Source organism: Gavialis gangeticus, unplaced genomic scaffold (genome assembly GCF_001723915.1).
Source record: "Gavialis gangeticus isolate Ggan-Ray unplaced genomic scaffold, GavGan_comp1, whole genome shotgun sequence".
Classification (NCBI taxonomy): Eukaryota; Metazoa; Chordata; order Crocodylia; family Gavialidae; genus Gavialis; species Gavialis gangeticus.
Window position 1 is genome coordinate 52,705,872 of NW_017729031.1, and position 19,860 is coordinate 52,725,731.

General features: G+C 46.7%; 2 protein-coding genes across 4 annotated transcripts in view; one reads left to right on the forward strand and one right to left on the reverse strand.

Annotated features, from left to right (window-relative positions):
- Nucleotides 1-12,980, forward strand: part of SSB (Sjogren syndrome antigen B) — a 13,354-nt gene extending 374 nt beyond the window's left edge. The window contains exons 2-12 of the mRNA XM_019522780.1: nucleotides 4,671-4,745; nucleotides 5,968-6,071; nucleotides 6,217-6,391; nucleotides 6,885-6,992; nucleotides 7,106-7,206; nucleotides 7,466-7,537; nucleotides 7,632-7,674; nucleotides 10,059-10,199; nucleotides 11,016-11,202; nucleotides 11,375-11,509; nucleotides 12,528-12,980. Of these exons, the coding sequence (XP_019378325.1) occupies nucleotides 4,680-4,745; nucleotides 5,968-6,071; nucleotides 6,217-6,391; nucleotides 6,885-6,992; nucleotides 7,106-7,206; nucleotides 7,466-7,537; nucleotides 7,632-7,674; nucleotides 10,059-10,199; nucleotides 11,016-11,202; nucleotides 11,375-11,509; nucleotides 12,528-12,625 (1,230 nt within the window). The 5' untranslated portion in view covers nucleotides 4,671-4,679 and the 3' untranslated portion in view covers nucleotides 12,626-12,980. The remainder of the gene's footprint in view (nucleotides 1-4,670; nucleotides 4,746-5,967; nucleotides 6,072-6,216; nucleotides 6,392-6,884; nucleotides 6,993-7,105; nucleotides 7,207-7,465; nucleotides 7,538-7,631; nucleotides 7,675-10,058; nucleotides 10,200-11,015; nucleotides 11,203-11,374; nucleotides 11,510-12,527) is intronic.
- METTL5 (methyltransferase like 5) overlaps nucleotides 1,269-19,860 on the reverse strand; it is a 23,570-nt gene continuing 4,978 nt past the window's right edge. For 2 of the 3 annotated variants that reach the window (XM_019522782.1, XM_019522781.1), the window contains exons 6-8: nucleotides 19,550-19,601; nucleotides 16,163-16,212; nucleotides 12,626-12,731 (exon numbers count right to left, since the gene is read on the reverse strand). In XM_019522782.1, the coding sequence (XP_019378327.1) occupies nucleotides 12,684-12,731; nucleotides 16,163-16,212; nucleotides 19,550-19,601 (150 nt within the window). In that variant the 3' untranslated portion in view covers nucleotides 12,626-12,683. Of the gene's footprint in view, nucleotides 1,424-3,287; nucleotides 3,358-12,625; nucleotides 12,732-16,162; nucleotides 16,213-19,549; nucleotides 19,602-19,860 lie in introns of those variants that run through there. The other variant, XR_002098557.1, reaches the window with a different exon arrangement.

Sequence of the window (19,860 nt, forward strand, 5' to 3'; positions counted from 1 at the left end):
CGGCGGTGGGCGGCTCCTGCCTCGCTGCGCCCACGTGGCTCCGGGCCGGGCCGGGCCGGGCCGGGGGAGCAGCCCCTCAGGCCGCCTTTCCGCGCACGTGGCGGTCCGGTGGTGCTGTTACCTGCCCGCGGTGGGGGCGCTGCGGAGGGGCCCTCGGTCCTTCCCGCCTTCGCTCCGGCCGCGCTGTGCAGGGACGTGCGAGCCGCGGGGGGAGAACCGGGCCTGCGCGGCCGGACGCTCTGGTGGTCTTTCCGCCTCGGCTGCGGGCACCTCGCGGAGCTGAGGGGCTGCAGTGCGCGGGCCGGGCTGGGCAGGGAGCCGTGGGCCTCTGCTGGGCCAGTCGGATCCCGGCTCCCCCGGGAACCTGCAGCGTGAACAGCTTGAGACAGACTCACCCATCATGGCCGCTCCTGCCCACGGGGAGACCAGACTGGGGCACAGGGCCTAGCCCCAGCGCGTGTGGGGGGGCGGGTCGCAGGGCCCCAGAGTCCAATCCTGGCACCTAGTACTGGACAGCAGCTGCGCAGGGCCCATGCCAGTGTGCGGACCAGCCTGTGCCACTTGCCTGGCCTGTGGGGCCAGAGCTTGGAGCATCGCTGGCCTAAGACATGAATTGGCAGTGAAGCAGAGGGACAGCTCACAGCAGTGTTCAACAAGTGCTGTTTTGTTTAAAGCTGCATCATTTCAGTTATTTCAAATTTTTCCCATTGTTCTGAAATTTGCTGTGCTTCAGGCAACTACCGTTGGGAGAGTGGGAGTTAAAGGGTGGCTATTCAAATAGGAGCTCCTTACTCAAGGTAACTCTAAGTTGTAGCCTACCAGAAATGGCATTTAATAAACAAAAATTGCTCATGCGCAACACTCACTTGGCAAACAATTATAAGCAACGGTTTGAGGCTCAAGTGATCATTTCCCTGACTAAGACTTCTTGCTAAGATGGGGTAACAACTCCCCCTTTGGGCAGCAGAGCTGAACAGGCTCAATTTCTAGATCAAGAGTTCATGCTGAACGGATGAGCCCAAGTGGAGCAGGAGTGGGACTTGTTCAGAAACCCTTAGCTTTTAGTAAAGCTGTTGCCTATAATTGGGTGGTTCAAGGCCACTTGGTGTGGCTACTGCAGCATGTGTACTGAGTCTTGTTTCAGAGACTCCCATGTGTTTCCCCACTCATGCCTGTAGTCCACAGGGGGAAAATTTACTCTGAGATTAACACTTTAGAGCAATACTTTTTCCCAGCTCCTTCAGAAGTACAGTGAAAGGAGTGAGCATTCTCCAAACCAGAAGGGAGTTCGGGCGGTCATTTTTCAATAGCAATGTGGCCTACTGAAAGCAGGTCACTGGGTCACTTGTTCCTGAGGTTCCTGGTATGTGCCCTGCCCTTATGAGCTGTTAACACTCAGAATGTTATAATCTCTTAATGCTGTCTGAAGAAATGGAGAGTGTTAGGAAGGTACAGGGTAGGGGGATTAGGGGAGAGGGGTCTGTAATTATGGATTAGGGGCAGGTGGACTACTTGAGAGATAAAAAGGCCAGGAGATTGAGGATTAGGGTTGGGACAGGTGGTATGAATTGGTAGTTGGCAGCATTTTTAGAGTGTAGGTGGAAATAAACTAGTTCATGCTCACCAACCTTTGACTCAAGGACCCAGCCACTGCTGCTTTCCTCTGCAGCCTAGTACAGGCACTTGTCACAGCTCCACCAGCTTCCATTCCTCTTGTGGTTAGCCTAAGATCAGGATGCACAGGTCAGACTCTGAGGACCAGTAGCAAGGTACACTTTCTAATGGAAGGCTGCAAAGATCTGCTTGGATTGGAAGTAAACCCTCAGCATGTTTGCAAGTGGTGAAACTGGGCCAGGTGTGCAGGCTGCTGCACAGATTAATGAACTGCCACACAGCAAGAATTAATAGTGTAATGGGTGTATGACTGATCTGGAGCGTGGGGAGAATTTGTGTGAACATAGGCACTGTCACAATGGCATCTGACCATGTCTCTGCCATTGGTGCTGCTGCTGTCCAGGGTGTGGAGCTGGCTTGCTGTTCCTCTGGCAAGGATGCAGGGCTTTGTTTTACTTCTCAAATCCTTCTTGGCTTAATAAAGTGTTCTGGTGGGCCACTGGGATTGCCCAGGCAGACCACATGTTGTATGGTGTACCGAGGTGTCAAGGGGGAGGCTGGAATATTTTGGCCTATCGGTCTCGTACTGATGCTTGCCCCTTTACTGAGAAGGGAGGACCAGATTATCTTAGCTGGCAGAGGGCTAGAAGGTAGTGCAGGTAAGCCATTCTGTTGTAGGGGAGCTATTGCTAAGGAGCTGGAGCAGAGGAAGGAGATTGCTGGGCTGTAGTTCATGGGGATCTTTTAAAACAAAAGAGAACTTCCAGGGTGGTGATTCCACAATTTCTCTAGATAGCTTGTTCTAATACTTCCCCACCCTTATACTCAGAAAGCTTCCTTTGATTTCCAGCTGAAATCTACTCTGCTTCAGTTGAAGTCCAGAAGGCATGAACTGAAGCTTAAATGGCACTCGGCTAGAAATAATGAGGATGCCAGCTACAAGTTCACACAGTTTGTGACGCACCAATTCCCCTGCTCTTAATCCAGTCAGTGTGGCCACTCTACTTGAGGAAAGCTGGTTTGAGTTTAGTCCTATGGTAATTTGCACTACTGGGCTTCGGCTGCCTTACAAAGCTGTGTGAGTTGCCTACTATATCACATCAATCCTATTTTAGTTTAATCTTTCTCTCTTTAAATTTAGGTGTCTTTCACCAACACTTTAAGCTTCAGTTCATGTCTTCTGAGAGAGCAGTTACTTCAATTTAAAGTACCACTGTGCCCATAGGTCAGTAATTTGAGTTGATAAGAGTTGGGCTAAAGCAGGGGCGGGCAATTATTTTGGGCGAGGGCCACTTACTGAGTTTTGGCAAGCCGTTGAGGGCCGCATGATGGACAGCCAGGGGCAGATAAATGTTAATTTTCTAAATTTTTGGGGGGCCCATGGGCTGGATAGAATGGCCTGGTGGGCCGCATCTGGCCCATAGGCCGCATTTTGCCCACCCTTGGGCTAAAGGCAAAACTAGAGCCATTATTCAAGCTAAGACTGTACGGTAAAGATAAACCCTCTTCTGGAGGCAGCATCAGAAGAAGCTGAGGCATTTTACAAGTAGCTATGCTGCTCTGAAAAGACGATCAGAAGCAAAGCACCCAGTTTCTTCCCTTCCCCTTCACCTCTCCCTGCAAAGAAAAAAAAAGAAAGAGGGAGGGGGTTAGGGGCTGGAAATTAAATATACCTTGAAATTTATATCCTTGAGGAAGACTGCAGTTTAACCCTCTCTTTGGTCTTGACTATCAGACAATTCACTGAAATAGCAAATAAAATAGATGGAACCAGAAATCTCGAAGGAGATAAACCTGACTGTTTAGCAACAGTTATGTCATCAAAGGTATACCTAAGTACAAATGAAATACAGTGACTTGGAATTGTGTACCTAAATATCTTTTGAAAATCTGGGCCCAAGCATCTTGGGTACTGTGGCAAAAAGTTGAATTACTTTGCTTATTTAGGCTTAGTCTAGTGTACAGAACATTTGCTGGCCTAGTTACGTAAGCTTTAGGGTGAAATGATCACTTCCCATCACTGTAGGCATATTGGCAACCACTCTGGTGTAGTTATGCTGACAGAAATGTTTTATGGCTTAGGTCAGGTGTGCTCAGCTTCATGGATCCATGTCATCAAGCCCATAGGGTCTGAAAATTTGGCAGTGGGGGGTGGGAGGGAACAGGATGGTGATAGTGATAATTGCTGCTCCTCTGCTGTCCAATTTCTGGACCAGTGGGGAGACTTGCAGGCCAGTTGGGGTGACCCTGCGCACTGGATGAATGGCATGGGGCAGGTCCATGGACCAGGTTGGCCCCTGGACACCCAATCTGGCCCAGGGGGCTTAAATGGTTGAGCACCACTGGTTTAGGTTAAGTTGTGCCGGGAATCGGTAGCTATGCTGACAAATCCTGTCGCTATTTGCTGCATCTCTGCCCATGATTCTCAACCTCTTCAGACTTGAGGCAACCCTGGGAAAATGCCAGCTGCTTTCACTTTTCCAAGTGCAGGAAAATAACAGCAATTCTTTTGCAAAGAATTCTGCTCACAACATGTTAGAAAGTTTTTAGCACTTTAACACTGTGGATTCCTATTTGAAAACTCTGGGGGGTTTTTTTGTGAATCATATTTGCTTACTAAACTGTGCTAACATTGCATGGCACCCCACAGCACCCTTGAAAGAATTTCAAGGCACTCCAGGGTGCCATGGTGCTCTGGTTGAGAATCGCTACTTTATGCTAAAGGACTTTGACATAATTGCCAGTATAGCTTCAGTGGCAGTGGCTCTGTAGACAAACCCTCAGAATGTTATGCTGCATATTGGCTTATCAATACATTTTAAATATAAGTCTTAATTTTCTATCTTGCATGCTAACTAAATCCTAATTAAGGTTCTGGCTTGTAACTTGATGTGGTAACTTAAATGTAAAGATAAAGAATGTCAGTTCTGTGGTTTTTAGATCTGGCTATTGCCCAAAATGGAAGATTTTTATTTGAATTTCTAGGGCTAGGAAATGCAGCAAATGACAACAGAGCATTGATTTCTTACTATCAACTTTTCCCCCTTTGAATACAGATTGTGAAAATGGCTGAAAATGGAGATGGTGAAAATATGTCTGTCCTAGAAAGAAAAATCTGTCAGCAAATTGAGGTATGTTCATTTTGATTTTAGATATCAAATCAGTTTGTCTTTAAGCTACACTAATGGGGATTTAGTTGGACTGTCTAAACAGATGTTAGCTAGCTACTGTTTAGATCCAAATCTTTTAAATTGGTTGTAGATATGCTAGTCTCAGGTCCAGGTCTGATCTGAAGTATCCTAACATTAAATGCTGTTGCGTATTTAAATGGGAAGCAGACTTTCAAAGATGGCTGTAACAAATCATACACTTTGAATTATCAGCAACTTATCTATATCTTTTAACTTTTTTAAATTCTACTTTAGGTACAAACAGGCAAATTTTAGGTAGTATTAAAATAAACAATGTTAAATTTTGTATTGCAAATCCAGATGTTATTGCACATGCATGCAAATAGGGAGGTGCATTTAATGTTAAACCTATCTTGGCTTTTGAAGGGAAATTCCTGTTCAGTGCATTCATACTTTTCAAAGTATTATCGTTCTACTTAATTTGCTGTCTTACACTTCAGTTCTGCTTTATTACTAATAATTCAATATTAAATTATTGTGTCCATTTTAAATTAAGTGTCTTTATATCATTCAACTTGAAAGTGTAGCTTATTTTTATGTAGTAGTAGAAATTTTTTTGTGCCTCTTAAATTGTGCCTCCCACACCCATGTTAATTACTTTTATTTGACTAAGTAGAGTGTGTACAATGCAGGGAGTGGGGGTGGCTGGGGAAGAAGAGCAGTCACTGAAATAAATTCTAACTGAAGTGAAATCTAATGCAGGGGGCAGCAACCTTTTGCTGCTGTGGACAACCGCGTGCAGCCCAGCTCCCTGCTGTATTGTTCTTAGTGGATTTTTCTTGTGCATTAAAAATATGAAATATCATGAAGATGAGCATTACGCATGATCAGAAGTCTTATCTACTAAACCAAGCTGTAGATTATTTTTTGTAGCGACTGCAGCTCTATTTGCCACTGTTTACTAAATGAGATTAATCTGCAGTTAGCTTTGAAAAGTATTATAATTTTCATGTTAAGATGGGCACTGTAAAGGACATCTTCATAACTGCAGGATTTCTAATTCAGTTATTTAGGTATTTCTATCTGTATCATGAGCTCTGCTATGAGTCTTGATATTGCAGTGAACTACCCATGCAAGTATTCATTAAATTAATAGAAATGAAGCTACTTATTAACTGAGTAGTGTTTTTTTTTTTAAAGATATAACTGATTTATTTTGCAGTACTATTTTGGTGACCACAATCTACCAAGAGACAAGTTCCTAAAGGAGCAGATCAAGCAAGACGATGGCTGGGTTCCTTTAGAAATAATGATTAAATTCAACAGGTAAAACAACAGATAACCTGAAGATGGCTATCTTGTCTGAATGTTGGGGTCCTCAGTGTGCTTGTACAACTCCATCTCTATTGTTGAGTGATAGAGGGAAATAATATATATGGGTCTGGCATGCCTTTGTCCTCTCTTTCCATAGGTTAAGCCATCTCTCGAAAGATTTTGGTGTTATACTGGAAGCATTAAGGAAATCCAAGGCTGGACTTATGGAAATAAGTGAAGACAAAACTAAAATCAGGAGATCTCCAAACAAACCCCTCCCTGAAGTGAACGACCAGTACAAAAATGAAATTAAAAATAGATCTCTATATATTGTAAGTAAACTTTTGTACTCACCTGTATAAGTTTCAGTTTATTGCTTAAAATGCTTTAACTTGAGTGAAATTGATCCTCACTTTATTTTAATATAAAACTGGGTTTAGAACAAGGGTGGGCAACCCCTGGCATGTGTGCCAGCACATGATAGGCAAAAACATTTTGCTTGGCATACGTGCCTTGGGGCAGATGGTGAGGAAGAGGCTGGGGCTGTGCTGCCACAAGGACTGGGGCCCTCACAGCTCCCCTGCCATTTGCCCCTGGCACACCAACACCTTATAAGTCAAGGTTGCTGGTGATTTTGGCAGCAAAAATGTTGCTGACCCCTGGTTTAAAATAAAGTGCTCTTTTTCCACCCCTCCCTTCTTAAGCAACTGACTTGTCTTTTGGTCACAATACAGGAACTGCAATAAGTATTTCTCTAGAGTTTAGTTGAAATGTCATGGCATATCTGTTTTGTATAATGATTCGAAATTCACTGTTATTTTGCAGAAAGGTTTTCCAACAGATTCTACACTAGATGATATCAAAGAATGGCTTGAAGGAAAAGGCCCAGTAGAGAGTATTCAGATGAGGCGAACACTGCAGAAAGCCTTTAAGGTAGCTATTCCTTATAAAGCCTGGTGCTCAGTCATCTGTGAACATTGGGGAGCTACTAGAAAACATGTAATCTATCAATATGATTCTTGATATCCATCTTTCTTTTTTTATAGGGATCTATATTTGCAGTTTTTGATAGTGTTGACTCTGCTAAGAAGTTCATAGAGATTCCAAACCAAAAATACAAAGACACGGAGCTAATAGTGCTTTTCAAGTAAGTCCATCTAACTGATGTTTGCTCAAGTATCTATTTTTGCACTAAATATGACTTGAGTTGGGGAATTTAAGTGTTGCTGCCTTATACAGATTTCAAATATTGATCGTGTTTTTTAGGCTTAGCAGTTTCTTTGGATTGGAGCATCCCTAATTTTAAGATGTGAACCCAGCCATTCCTTGGCTACTGCATTCTTCCTTTTAAGTTGCTTTAATTACATTATAGAGTTCTATTTTAACTTGATTTTTCCCTATTGAAGGGAGGATTACTTTTTAAAGAAGAATGAAGAGAGGAGACAACATAAAGTGGAGGCTAAAGCAAAAGCCAAACAGTAAGTTAGTCTTAGTTTGGAAACTAAGGAACCTTAAGTTGGTCATATAGTTGCACTCGAAACAAGTTTGATCTGATCTGATCTTACTTCACAGGGAGAAAGAAGTAAAGCAGAAACAAGCAGAAGATGCTGAGATGGTGTGTATCTTTTGAATGTTCTACAAGCATAAAAATAATTACAATACAAAAAAGTACTGTACTTTATCATGGGTAATAAGGATAGAAAAGGACTTGGCCCATACCAAAGCGCACCTGATGCTAAACTTATGTAGCTATGTTCTAATTAGAGGTGGTGCTAAATTTAAACATTCAAATAAGAGTAACTTGTCTCCTTTATCAAACCTTTTCACAAAAATGTGGGTTTTTTTGGGTTTTTGTCTGGAAAAGAGACCTTACGACAACAGGCTGAGAGCTATGGGACACTTCAGCCTGGAAAAGCACAGGCTCAGGGGTGATCTGATGGCCACCTATAAGTTTATCAGGGGTGTCCACCAGGATCTGGGGGAACGTTTGTTCACCAGAGTGCCCCAAGGGATGACAATGTCGAACCATTGTAAACTCCTACAATACCATTTCAGGCTGGACATAAGGAAGAATTTCTTTACTGTCCAAACCCACCAAGGTCTGGAATAGCCTGCCATCGGAGGTGGTTCAAGTACCTACTTTGAATGCCTTTAAGAGAAATTTGGATGTTTATCTTGCTGGGATCCTATGACCCCAGCTGACTTCCTGCCCCTGGGGCAGGACTCCATCTTCCGAGGTCCCTTCCAGCCCTAATATCTATGAAACAATTAAAATATCGACTCAGTTTTTATCACAGTGTATTGATACACGTACCTGATTGTTTGATGCTAAGTAACTCTTCTTTGAATATTCTAAAGCAGGGGTAGGCCACCTTTTTTGGCTGGGGTGCCAAAAACCCCCACAATGCCTACCTTGGAAGGTGCTGGAGTGCCGGCATGCCAGAAAAACAAAAAGGGCAGTGGGTACATGGCAGGATGCCCTGCTTGTGCCCTTGCTCCCACCCAAAGCCCCTTCCCTCCAGCCCAGGGTCTGTGGCTATCAGCAGCTACCCAGTACCTGGGCCAGCTGCAAACGACTGCTGCCTCCCTGCCCTGGCCCTCGGCTCTGGGGAGGCAGCAGGTGTTGGCGATGCTCCCTGCTGTGCTGCTGCTTCTGCAGAGCAGGGTTGGAACTCAGTGCAGCAGGGCACAGTGGGGGATACAGAAAGCTGCCTGCTGCCCTGCCCATGCTTCCTCTGCTGCAGGTAGGGGCAGCAGCAAGGGGTACAAAACAACCCTGTGTGCTGCCCACGCTGCTCCTATGCACATGGGAAGCATGACCTGGCAGCACGGAGCTTGCAGCAGCAGGCAGCTTCCCTGTGCGGCCCCTCTGCTGCTGCTGGTCACACATGCTGCAGTTCTGGCCCTGCTGCCCCTGCCTGCAGAGGAAGTGTGGCCAGGGCGGTGGGGAGCTTGGAGCGGCAGGCAGCTTTCTGCGCCCTCTGCTGTGCCAGGTTCCAATGCTGCCCTGCAGAAGTGGCAGCTGTGACGGCAGCACAGCAGGGAGCATTGCCAGCACCTGCTGCTTCCCTGGGGCTAGTGTGGGGAGGCAGCAGCTGTTTGCAGCTGGCTCAGGTTCTGGGTTGCTGCTGATAGCCTGGGCTGCTTGCAGCAGGGCTTTCATCCTCCCAGCCAGCTGCTGGGAGCAGTCCGGGCTCTGTGGCTATCAGCAGCTATACAGAGCCTGGGCTGGCTGCAGCCGGGAGGCTACAAATAGCTGTTGCCCTCCAGGCCCCGGTTGTTTTTGGGCTCCGGGAAGGCAGCGGGTACTGGCACATTGGGGCCAGGGTGGGGAGGCAGCAGCTGTTTTTGTAGCCTATAGCCTCCGGGCTGCAGCTGGCCCTAGCTCTGGGGTGGTTGCTGCCAGCCATGGTGCCTGGGTTGCTCTCAGCAGGGCTTGCAGCCTTCCAGCCACCTGCTGGGAGCAGCCCTGGCTCCTGGCTGGCAGCAGCTACCCAGAGCTGAGGCCAAAGCCGGCTGCAGCCGGGAGGCTGCAAACAGCTGCTGCCTCCCCATCCTGGCCCAAATGCCTGCTGAAGAAAATGGCCTTGTGTGCCATGCTTGGCACGTGTGCCAGGGGTCACAAAAAGGATTAAATTGTAATGGGTTTTGTTCTCCAGGGCTAGCTGCTGGATTAGGAGTTGGTGACTATCTCTTCTTTTCTGCATTTCCCTCGCTTTTTCTTTCTGGATAGTCGGGTCCCTGAACTCTTATGCAACATTTTCCTGGTATGGGAAAGGCTGGCAGCTACTGCAAAACAGTACAAGACTCATAAAAACTCAACTTCAAAAAAGGTCTAGGGTTGCACTGAATTTGGCCTTTTGACAATATTTCTGCTAAGATAGTTAATGGAAGACACCAACTTAAGGTTATGGGCAGACTTAAGATATGCTTTGTGATGCAATTAAAATAGATTTCCCCTTCCTTCTCATAGCTACCTCCTTCATTTCTTGCATTTAGAAATCTCTGGAAGAAAACACTGGATACTTGCTGAAATTTTCTGGTGACCTAGATGATCAAACTTGCAGAGAAGATCTTCATACAGTTTTTTCTGATCATGGAGAAATTAAATGGATAGACTTTGTCAGAGGAGCAAAGGAGGTCAGTAAATTAATACAGAATTGTGGTGGGCAGGAACAAGTATAATGACGGAAACCATATTAGATTAAGTACCCAATGACCATGTCTACATGAGACGCTTACTGCGCAGTAGCATCCTAGGGCACTAACCATGACCCGACGCTACTGCACAGTCAGCGTCACCCAGATGCCAGTTACTGCACGGTCACTTAGTACTTGGCTATGCAAGTACTAAATGACTGAGCAGTAACAACTGTGCAGTCAGTGCCTTGTGTAGACAGCCAATGTGTTGTGTTGTGTTCCATCAGCAACTTATCCAGATAAACTCAGTAGTACTTGAGAGCAACCAGTTTTGTTCCATTAGTTTTGTAAATAAAGGGTTATTTCTTATTTTTTTTAAGTGGGAGAAGTTCTCTCTTAATCTAAATATTTTTGTAGATCCACATAGCATAGTCTGGAGGAATCTGCATAAATTAAAAGTAAGTAAAGCTCTTGTATAATTGAGAGAGAGGGAGAAAAGAATTAATATGTGGTATAAACCATATTTGTGCTGTTTCAATCTGGTGCAGGATCAGCACAGAGTATCCTGCTTACACCTTCAGCTAGTGCTTTACTCACCAAGGGTGAAGTAGCTGTGCTGGTAGGGTAGAAACTGTTGCTGTGGAGGGGGTTTGAGTATGTTCACACTAAAGGTTTACAGGTGGAACTGGAGTCCTGGTTTTGCATTTAGAAATCTCTAGAAGAAAACACTGGATACTTGCTGAAATTTTCTGGTGACCTAGATGATCAAACTTGCAGAGAAGATCTAAACTCAAGCATGCAAACTTTCTGTTTTAGGGTATTATTCTATTTAAAGGTAATGCAAAAGAAGTCCTGGATAAAGCCACGGAAGCAAATGATGGGAACTTACAGCTACGTAAGAAGGATGTAAAATGGCAGGTGCTAGAAGGAGATACTGAGAGAGCAGCTTTGAAAAAAATCATGGAGGGCCAGCAAGAATCGTTAAACAAATGGAAAACAAAAGGTGACTTTTCTGCCTGATGTGGCTATGCTGTGAATTGACTTTCTTGGCAACTGCAGATTTAGGCAACATTATTTTCTTTCTTTTTTCCTTCCCCAAATGGCAAATGCACAGAAATGTATGAATTGCTACTTAGTGACTCAAGTGTTCTGAACTTGTCTGTATGTCATGACAGGTCGCAAATTTAAAGGTAAAGGAAGAGGAGGGAAGACAGCCCAAGGTGCACAGAACAAAGGGAAAGTGCAGTTCCAGGGAAAGAAGACAAAATTTGAGAGTGAGGATGAAGAGAGTGACAGTAATACAGAAACAGGTAAGATACTTCATGCCTGGGAGAAATAGCTCAAAACTTCCTACCAGGGTGCAGAGCTGTATTTAAAGAGAATCTGATTTTTGAATTGCCTAAGAACAAAGTAGTCAAGTTCTAACTAATGAAAAAAAACAGACAACTGTTCATATGCTTTGGGATGTTTGTCCTGGTCATGTTTCTTGCATGATACCTGTTGGAAACAAAGGATTAAACTGGTGTAAAGAACTTAGCCAGCCAAAACAGGGCACTCCAAAGAAATTTGTACTAAGGGATACTGAAGATTGCTATCAGAGGGAATAGCAAAAAGCGGTGCCAAATTAGACTGATTTTTTTTCCTAAATTACAATTTACTGGTCACGTGACTGCTGCTTATACTGTCTCCTGTGCGCGTTGCCAGTTTAGATGCGCTGTGCTCTCTTCTAACATTTTACAGCCCCCATGCCCACTTCACACTTTCTCCCCCCACTACATACTTTTTTCCTCTAGCTGAATAAACTTTCACACCTCCCTGCATTGATTTATGCATTCTGAGGACTTATTTCCAAGACTAGATGTCTCAAAGACTAGAGGCATTGTCGTAAATGGGTCTAAAGCAGGGGTATCAAATTTGCCCCTCTTTGTGGGCTGGATATGGACTGCGGCTGTGAGGGGGTGAGTAGCAGTAGCTGCAAGGGTTAACACTGCAGCAGTCACTCACCCTCTCACTGCTGACGTGTCTCCGGTGGGGGCTCTGTTCCACACCCAGGATTTTGAGGGAATTCCTGGTCTCTTTGAGATCTCTGGAGGCTGGATCCAGCTTGTAAGGTTTGACACCTTGTTTTAGGCAATCATTCACTGTTAAAGCAGGTACTGGATCATCTGGAATTGTTCTAGTATCTAGTGACAAAGCATTAAGTGAAGAAAGCGTGTACTTGCAGTAGCCTGAAGGACTGTACATCTTCAGCTGGGTAGGAATTGTGTTGAAAGTATCAAACAAAGGTCTTTCTAGTTCCTTAGTGTCTGTGTATATGAACACTTACAGGGCCAGCAAGTCCCAAAAAAAGACAATTAGAAGAGACTGAAAAAGAAGAACCTCCATCAAAACAACTGAAAACAGAGAATGGAGCCGAAGAACAGTAATATAAAAAGCATTGTTTTTATTACTCCATTTTAAATAGGTTTTAAGCCATTCCTCGGTTCAGAACTTTTCAAAAGAAAATCTAACAAAATCCACTTCAATGTCAACCTGCAATGAAAGGAAAGGTTTGTGTTTTGTTTGTTTGTTTTTCTTTTTTTATGTATTTTCAGACGCATGATTATTCTAACATGCCAGTCAGGATTTTTTTTAAATGTTTTGTTCATACTGTCAGAGCCTCTCAACATTTCTGGCACTTTGATTTAAAATGTAAGTGGAGGTTCTATCCTTGAACCAGACTTTGTAATTTTGAAGTTGTATTAAATAAGTCGCCAATAAACTTCAGCATTTAAGTTGGTACTTAACAGTTGGTGATTTTTAAACTTATGAAGATTTCTGTCCCAACTAACATATATGTGATTAGAAGGCTGACCATTTGACTTGGTGATTGAGGATAGCTTCAACACAATAAAACTCCTGTAGCCTCTCTCTACAGGGGAGAGGCTAGCTAGGTAAGAACTGATCAAACAGCCTGTTTAAGCTACAGTTGTAGGTGACTGGGCCTTTATCACTTATTCATCCAAGCCTTGTACTTTTTCTTCCTGTACAACTACTGCAAAATACCAGGCACCAACACAAGCTCTCTTAAATTAGGTCCTCATCTTGTTAATGACTAATAACCACCTATTCACCCTTTCTGGTATCCATTTTGTTTCTCTTGATTCCATTCAAAATGTTGGTCTAACCTAGGAGTAAGGAAAATATGGCCCAGATCAGACTTGCCACAGGATTTTATTCAGCCTGTGGTGGGTCCCTTGGTTGTGCCTGGCCCAGGCACAGTGGGAAGCCCGGGCTGTGATGTTTGCAGCTGGTCCCACTGCCCCTAAGCGTACAGTGGATTGGGGCACCACAGCAGCTGGACTTCCTGCTCCTGTGGCAGTCTCTGCTGCCACCAGGCCCAGTCCTACTGTCCAGGAGCCAGATGGAGCAGGTGGGCAGGGTCTCCATGGAGACTGGTCCAGGACCTCTGTGGGCAAAGCATGCTCAGCTGGGCAGATGAGATGGGACCGTGGGTGGACAGGGAGTGGCATCTAGAAATGAGACAAGTGACTGGGGCTGGGATCAGGATTGTGGGTCAGTGAGAGCTTGGGTACAGGGCCATGATTCACTGCCTGCATGTCCCTGCAATGGGTGCTGGTTTTGTGACAAGGGCATGCAGGGAATGGATTGCAGCTCTTGTTCCTGATACCGGCCCCGCCTGCCCACAGCCCCATCCCATCTGCCTGACTGAGTGTGTCCTGCTTGCATAGGCACCAGGCTGATCTCCATAGAGACCACAGGATTGTGGGGTGGTGACCGCATAGGACTTGGGACAGAGCCACAATCTGTTCTCAGACACCCGCTTCACAGGAAGGTGTGCGGGAAGTAGATTGCACACCCCAAGCCCCAGCCTCACATTGTCATGGCCCTGCAATCCTGGTCATGACCCCACCTGCCTGTCCTGTTGCTGGATGCCACAGTACACCTGCCCATGGCCTCATCCCATCCACCTGGCAGAGTGTGGGCAGAGCCACTTGCAGAGTTTTGATGAGCTGGGGTGAGGGGGGAGAAATGCAACAAACTGCTGACCCAGCCTGTGACAGTTCACCAAAACTCCTTAAGTGGCCCTCTGGCCCAAATAATTGCCTAGCCTTGGTCTAACCAGATCTTTGCTCCCCAAGGCCTACTTCCATACCTTTCACCGTGCAAAACACAAACTTTAGTCCCATACTCTTTTATACGTCCTTCCCATTGCTGCTTCTAGTACATCTGCTTTTCCTACAAGCAGTTTGGCTTTGTTCATCCTTGTGTTCAAGTGTGAAAGACTTTTAGATATGTCAAAGACATTATCCTATTATCCTGCTGTAAAATCTGGCCTCATTCTGAAGTCCTCTTTAGAAATCTGAATTAAATAGGGCAAGATTTCAACTTGGCCTCCTGCTACACGTTAAAAAAAATTTTGGTCTTTGCCAAATTTTAACATGCATCAAATACAATCAGTTAGTGAGTGATAAACATGTACCTGGCTATTTGTATCCACTTGCAGCACTGACTTCAGACTAAAGTGAGACACCTCAAGTACTGAGTAATATTCTACAGTATTCCAAAATAATTATCGTTATTAAATATCACCTAGGTCTTGCTGCCATAAAGCAGAATATAGCAAGCTTGATGCTGATAACTGAGTTAGCTTGGCAACAAGCGTGCAGACTAAGCTGAATATAACTACAGTTCACTATAGGGCAATTATTTTGGGTGGAGGGCCGCTTACCCAGTTTTGGCAAGCTGTCGAGGGCTGCATGTGTAGCCCTGCCCCTTGGTCACCATCCTGAGACCAACGTTCCAATGTCTTAGGACCAATGTCCCACGGCCAGCACCAGTGGAGCCCAGAGTGGGGTGCAGGCTGGCAGGAGTCTGTGGAGCTGGGCTGGGCTGCACCAGCAGGGAGAGGGGGGAGCTGGCCCGGTTCCATAGAGCCCTTGCCAGCCAGGACCCTGTACCCCTGCCGCCCTGCTCTGGGCTCTGCTGGTGCTAGCCCCGAGACACTGGTGTAGACCCCATGCTCCTGCACACTCCCAGTGCTCCCAGCCCCTCAATACAAGCAGGGGGGGGCAGCGTGCAGCCTCGACCCCCTGTTCCACGGCAGGTAATGAGCTGGTGCTGAGTGTGGGGAAAAAGTGGTCCCTTGCCTGCCCAGTGGCTGGCGCTCCCTGCTGAAGCCACTTGCAGCCCACTCAGGGCTATCCTGAGTAGGAGCAGACAGTCCCACGCAGGCTGTAAGCAGCTGCAGCACTGGGTGCTGGCCACGGGGCAGTCAAGGGGCTGTTCTCCCATGCTCAGCACCAGCTTGTAACCCACCCTGGCAGCCAACCTGGGCCCCGCGCCAGCACTGAGATCACCTGTTACAAGCTGGTGCTGAGCGCAGGAAAAGCAGCCCTTCGCCTGCCCCATGGCCAGCGCTGCAGCCGCTTGCAGCCTGCATGGGGCTGCCTCTACCTGATCAGGACAGCCCTGCGTGGGCTGCAAGTGGCTGCAGCAGGGAGCGCAAGCCATGGGGCAGGGGAGGAGCCGCTTTTCCCCAGGCTCCCTCCTTGCCCTTCCCCTCAACCCCTTACCTGAGTTTCTGGCTCTGTGCATTCATATGGTCCCAGGCCAGAAGCTCCCGCTGGGGCTTCCAGCTGGGCAGGCCCTGCTGTTTTGGGGAGCTTGCCGGGCTTCCCTTGGGTCCTGTTGCCCCTGGTTTCTGACATTTTTGACAGGAATCAAGGACAAATCAATGTTAATCTAAATTTTTAGGGGGCCTGTGGGCTGGACAGAATGGCCTTGCAGGCTGTGTTTTGCCCACCCCGCTATAGGGCTTAACACAGTGGGACTACAGCCTCAAGGGACTCCTGCAAAATAGAAAATACATTTTAAGGTGAAGTCTAAACTGGCTACATCTAAGACTATGGATTGTATTTAAAGTACTTGTCTAATACTGGCAAAAAGGGAAAAATACTTACTGATTTCTTCTTATGAAACTTGTATGATGCTGGTAAATCATATCTAAGTTCTGTGAATAGCAGAGAGAACAACTGTCACACCATGGCAACTTGGTAGATGTACACAATGCATCTGAGCTAACTTATGACAACACAGTACTATTATAATATACATACTGCTTTGTCTTGTTATATTTGCACCTAAGAGGAAGCTACTTACAGATAATTTACTTGGCACTCAAAAGTACTATAGCAAGGTGGGCAATTATTTCGGCTGGAGGGTTTTGTGAGCTGTGAGGGCCACAAGAGTAGTCGCCTGGTTGCCATCTTGGGATCAAAAGTCCCTCCCCTTGCCCCTGAGAGTACTTTTGGGAAAAGAGGTTTGCCACCTTGGAACTGGGGGAAAAAACAAAATCATATACTAAAACCCAAATATCTATTATAACCTTTTATTTCAAAAAATATTTTTATCCTTATTTACATGCGTTTGCATAGTGTATATAGAGGTGATCACAAAATAGATCAAAATAAAGTATATTGTGGGGTGTGGTTGGGTGGCTGGATGTATGTGTGGGATTTGTGGGGGTGTGATTGTGCATGGGGGGATTATGGGGGGTGCGCAGGACCTGCAAGCACGTGTGCACCCTGGGGTGATAGCCTTCCCTGGGTGCAGAGCAGGGCAGATGGGCCTGCTGAGCCATAGGGCTGTGGCTGCTGCTGGCAGTGGTTTGTAGCAACTGTGGCCCTAGTTACTGGAGCCATCTCTGTTTTCCAGCGCCCAGGCCTGCCACGTTCTCTGCCATTGCTATGGAAGTCAAAGGACTCCTGTGGCAGTGGTAGCTGCAGGGTCCAGGCTGGGGGATGCGGTATACGCGAGCTCCTGGAGCTGCTGCCTCCAAGCCCGAGGATTAGCTTGGCTTGCTGCGTGAGGGAGAAGGGATAGTTGCAAAGCAGCTGGCCTAGGAGAGGCCACATACACGTAAGCAAGCCAGCCCCCTGAGCTGCTCAGCACCCCTCCCCACCAGCCCATAGCCTGTGTGCCCTGTGGCTCCTTCCTGCTACTGCCCACAGCCCCAGCCCCAACCCTGACCTGCCCTGAGCCACAACTACTGTGGATTCACCCCAGCCAAAGCAGACCAGCTGGAACCTGTGCGCACAGCCCTGACCCCAACCTGCCCAGCGTCTGCTCCGCATTGCCCACCTGTGCTGAGTAGTGGCAGCAGCCGGGTAGAAGCTGTTGCTCGCACAGGGGAAAAGCAGCCCCTCCCCCACACCGCTGCTCGGCTGTTTGTGCTGCAGCTGCCCAGAGCCCGCACTTGGGCTGCTCTGCAGCTTCTCTCTGCTGCTGTCACTGCTGCCTTCTGGCTGCCCCGTGGGGCAGCAGTACAAACCAGTCTATTAGCAAGGCAGCCTGGGCGTGGGCTCCCTTTTCTGCTGAGCTAACAGCAGTTTCTGCCCAGCCACTGCTCAGCATGAACTGGGCTGTGCCCAGGGGTCCCTGTCAGTACCACAGGGCAGCGGCAGCCGGGAGGAGCTGCTGCCACCTGGGCTGCCTAGAAAGGCAGTACAGCGGTGGAGCCACCCCCAGCCTCATTGCATGTTCAAGGGGTAGCATGTGCCACAGGCTGGATGACACTTGGAGAGTCTCTGTCTTGCCCAGAGTTCCGCTTGGCCCACGGGCTGGATCTGGCCTGTGGGCCATATTTTGCCCTCCCCTGTATGATAGTATATTATGCTTTTGAAGGCTTATGAATAAGATGGCCATAAGGAAATATGGGACAGTGCCTCCCCTGGTCCAAGTCAGTAGTGCTGCTGTAGTCCTGCTGGACTGTGCCACGGCCCCCTGCAATTCTGGGACTTCTGTTTTAATTTGCACAGACAGAAGTGACAACTTTTGCCTGATCTAGTCACAGAAAGCAGTTTACATCCATAATCAAACACAAATGCTCGGCTGCAGACAGCTTAAAAATGGCCAGTCAGGTGAAAATCTTGAACCCTCATTGCATGAGGGGTCAGATGAAGACATGTTAAAACAGTGTCCTTCTGTAACTGTCTGTGTTGCATGCCAGCCTCAAGCTGTTTCCAGAATGGGAGAGGGAAAAGCAGTGAGAGGGAGTTTGGTTTGGAGGTTTTCAGCACATGCTGGAAGGTGGACTGGGTGTACTAGTCCCTCAACATGACTGGGTACCTCTAGAATGAGCTCCCTCTGCTCTCTTTTCTCCCTCCTATTTTGAAACAGGGACAGGCTAGAAGAGAGGAGGAACTGTTGCTAGGGGAAACTGGCTATAGACTCCCAGCCAGCATTCTGCTCCCCCCTGGAACCAACAGTGAACTTCTGTTTGCTCAGAGGGATCATTGTAACTCAGAACACTTCCTTTAAGGTGTTTTCAGTTACAGCAAGGAGATGCGCTTCTGTCTGCGCCCCAGTGACAGTAATTCAATGCTTCAGTTTTGCTTTAGAGGTCTGTTTCCTTTCTGGAAGAGAAAATTGCTTGTATAAACGGAAAGACAATTCATACAACTCTTGAGATTTTTGTAAAGAAAATGGTGGAGAGAGCTTGGGTTTGGTACAACTTCGCCTCTCACAAGTGTGCGCTGAGGACAAAGCTGAAAAAAACAAACCCAACAACCCTTTATATTTTGTTAACCTCTTGCTTGGTGGTGGGGAAAGTAAAATGTAATCCAAACAACCTGTCAATTAAAAAAAATATTCATCTTTAGTCTCAACGTTTTAAACTTTTGAGATGTGATCTTGTGGCTGCCTACAAATTCATTAAGGGGATGCAGCAAGGGAACGGAGATGCTCTGTTTACCAGGGCGCCTCTTGGGGTAACAAGGAACAATGGTCACAAACTGACAGAGAACAGATTTAGGCGAGATATCAGGAAAAACTTCTTCATGGTAAGGGTGGCCAAAATTTGGAATGGGCTTCCAAGGGAGGTGGTGCTCTCCCCTACCTTGGGGGTCTTTAAGAGAAGGCTGGATTAGGCATCTGGCTGGGGTCATCTGACCCCAGCACTCTTTCCTGCCTAGGCAGCGGTTGGACTTGATGATCTGTTGAGGTCCCTTCTGACCCTAGCATCTATGAATCTATGAACTATAGTTGTACACAGTGACTCCCAACCTTTTTTTGCTGTGACCCTAAATCTGGGTTGCGACCCCTGCTGCTGATTTACTCATGCCTAGTGGTGCCAGCAGTGCCTGGGCTGGGCTGAGATCACTGGGGGCAGTGGTGGCAAGAGCCATGCAGGCTGTGTGCTGGGAAAGCCCTGCAGGTGGGAGGGGCAGACCCCCTACGGCCCTGATTTGGGTTGTGCCTTGAGGTTGGGAGCCACTGGTTTTAACCTGTTCCTGAAGGCTATTAACCACAAACAAACTGCATTTGTTAGAAGTGGAAGATAGTCTTACCAGCTAGAACTTCCATCTTCACTTTCCATTCATCTGCTTTCTTTTGAACATGCTGCAACAAAAGTTTTGTGGACTCTTTTAGAACTGTTAAAACATTAACTTCGATGCTTGGGGGAAAAAATTCACTCCTGTACGAGTTGAAATACCAACTCTGACTGCTGCATTGCTGTATGCTTCAAGGCCAGTGTTGTTTGAAACTATAATTTATCTGTTGCTATTGCTCCCATTAAGAATGATAGCTTAAGTAATCTGAAGTTCTGTATTCAAAGTATGGATGGGAGGAGGTGTATTTCCCTGATTTGATTTTTTTT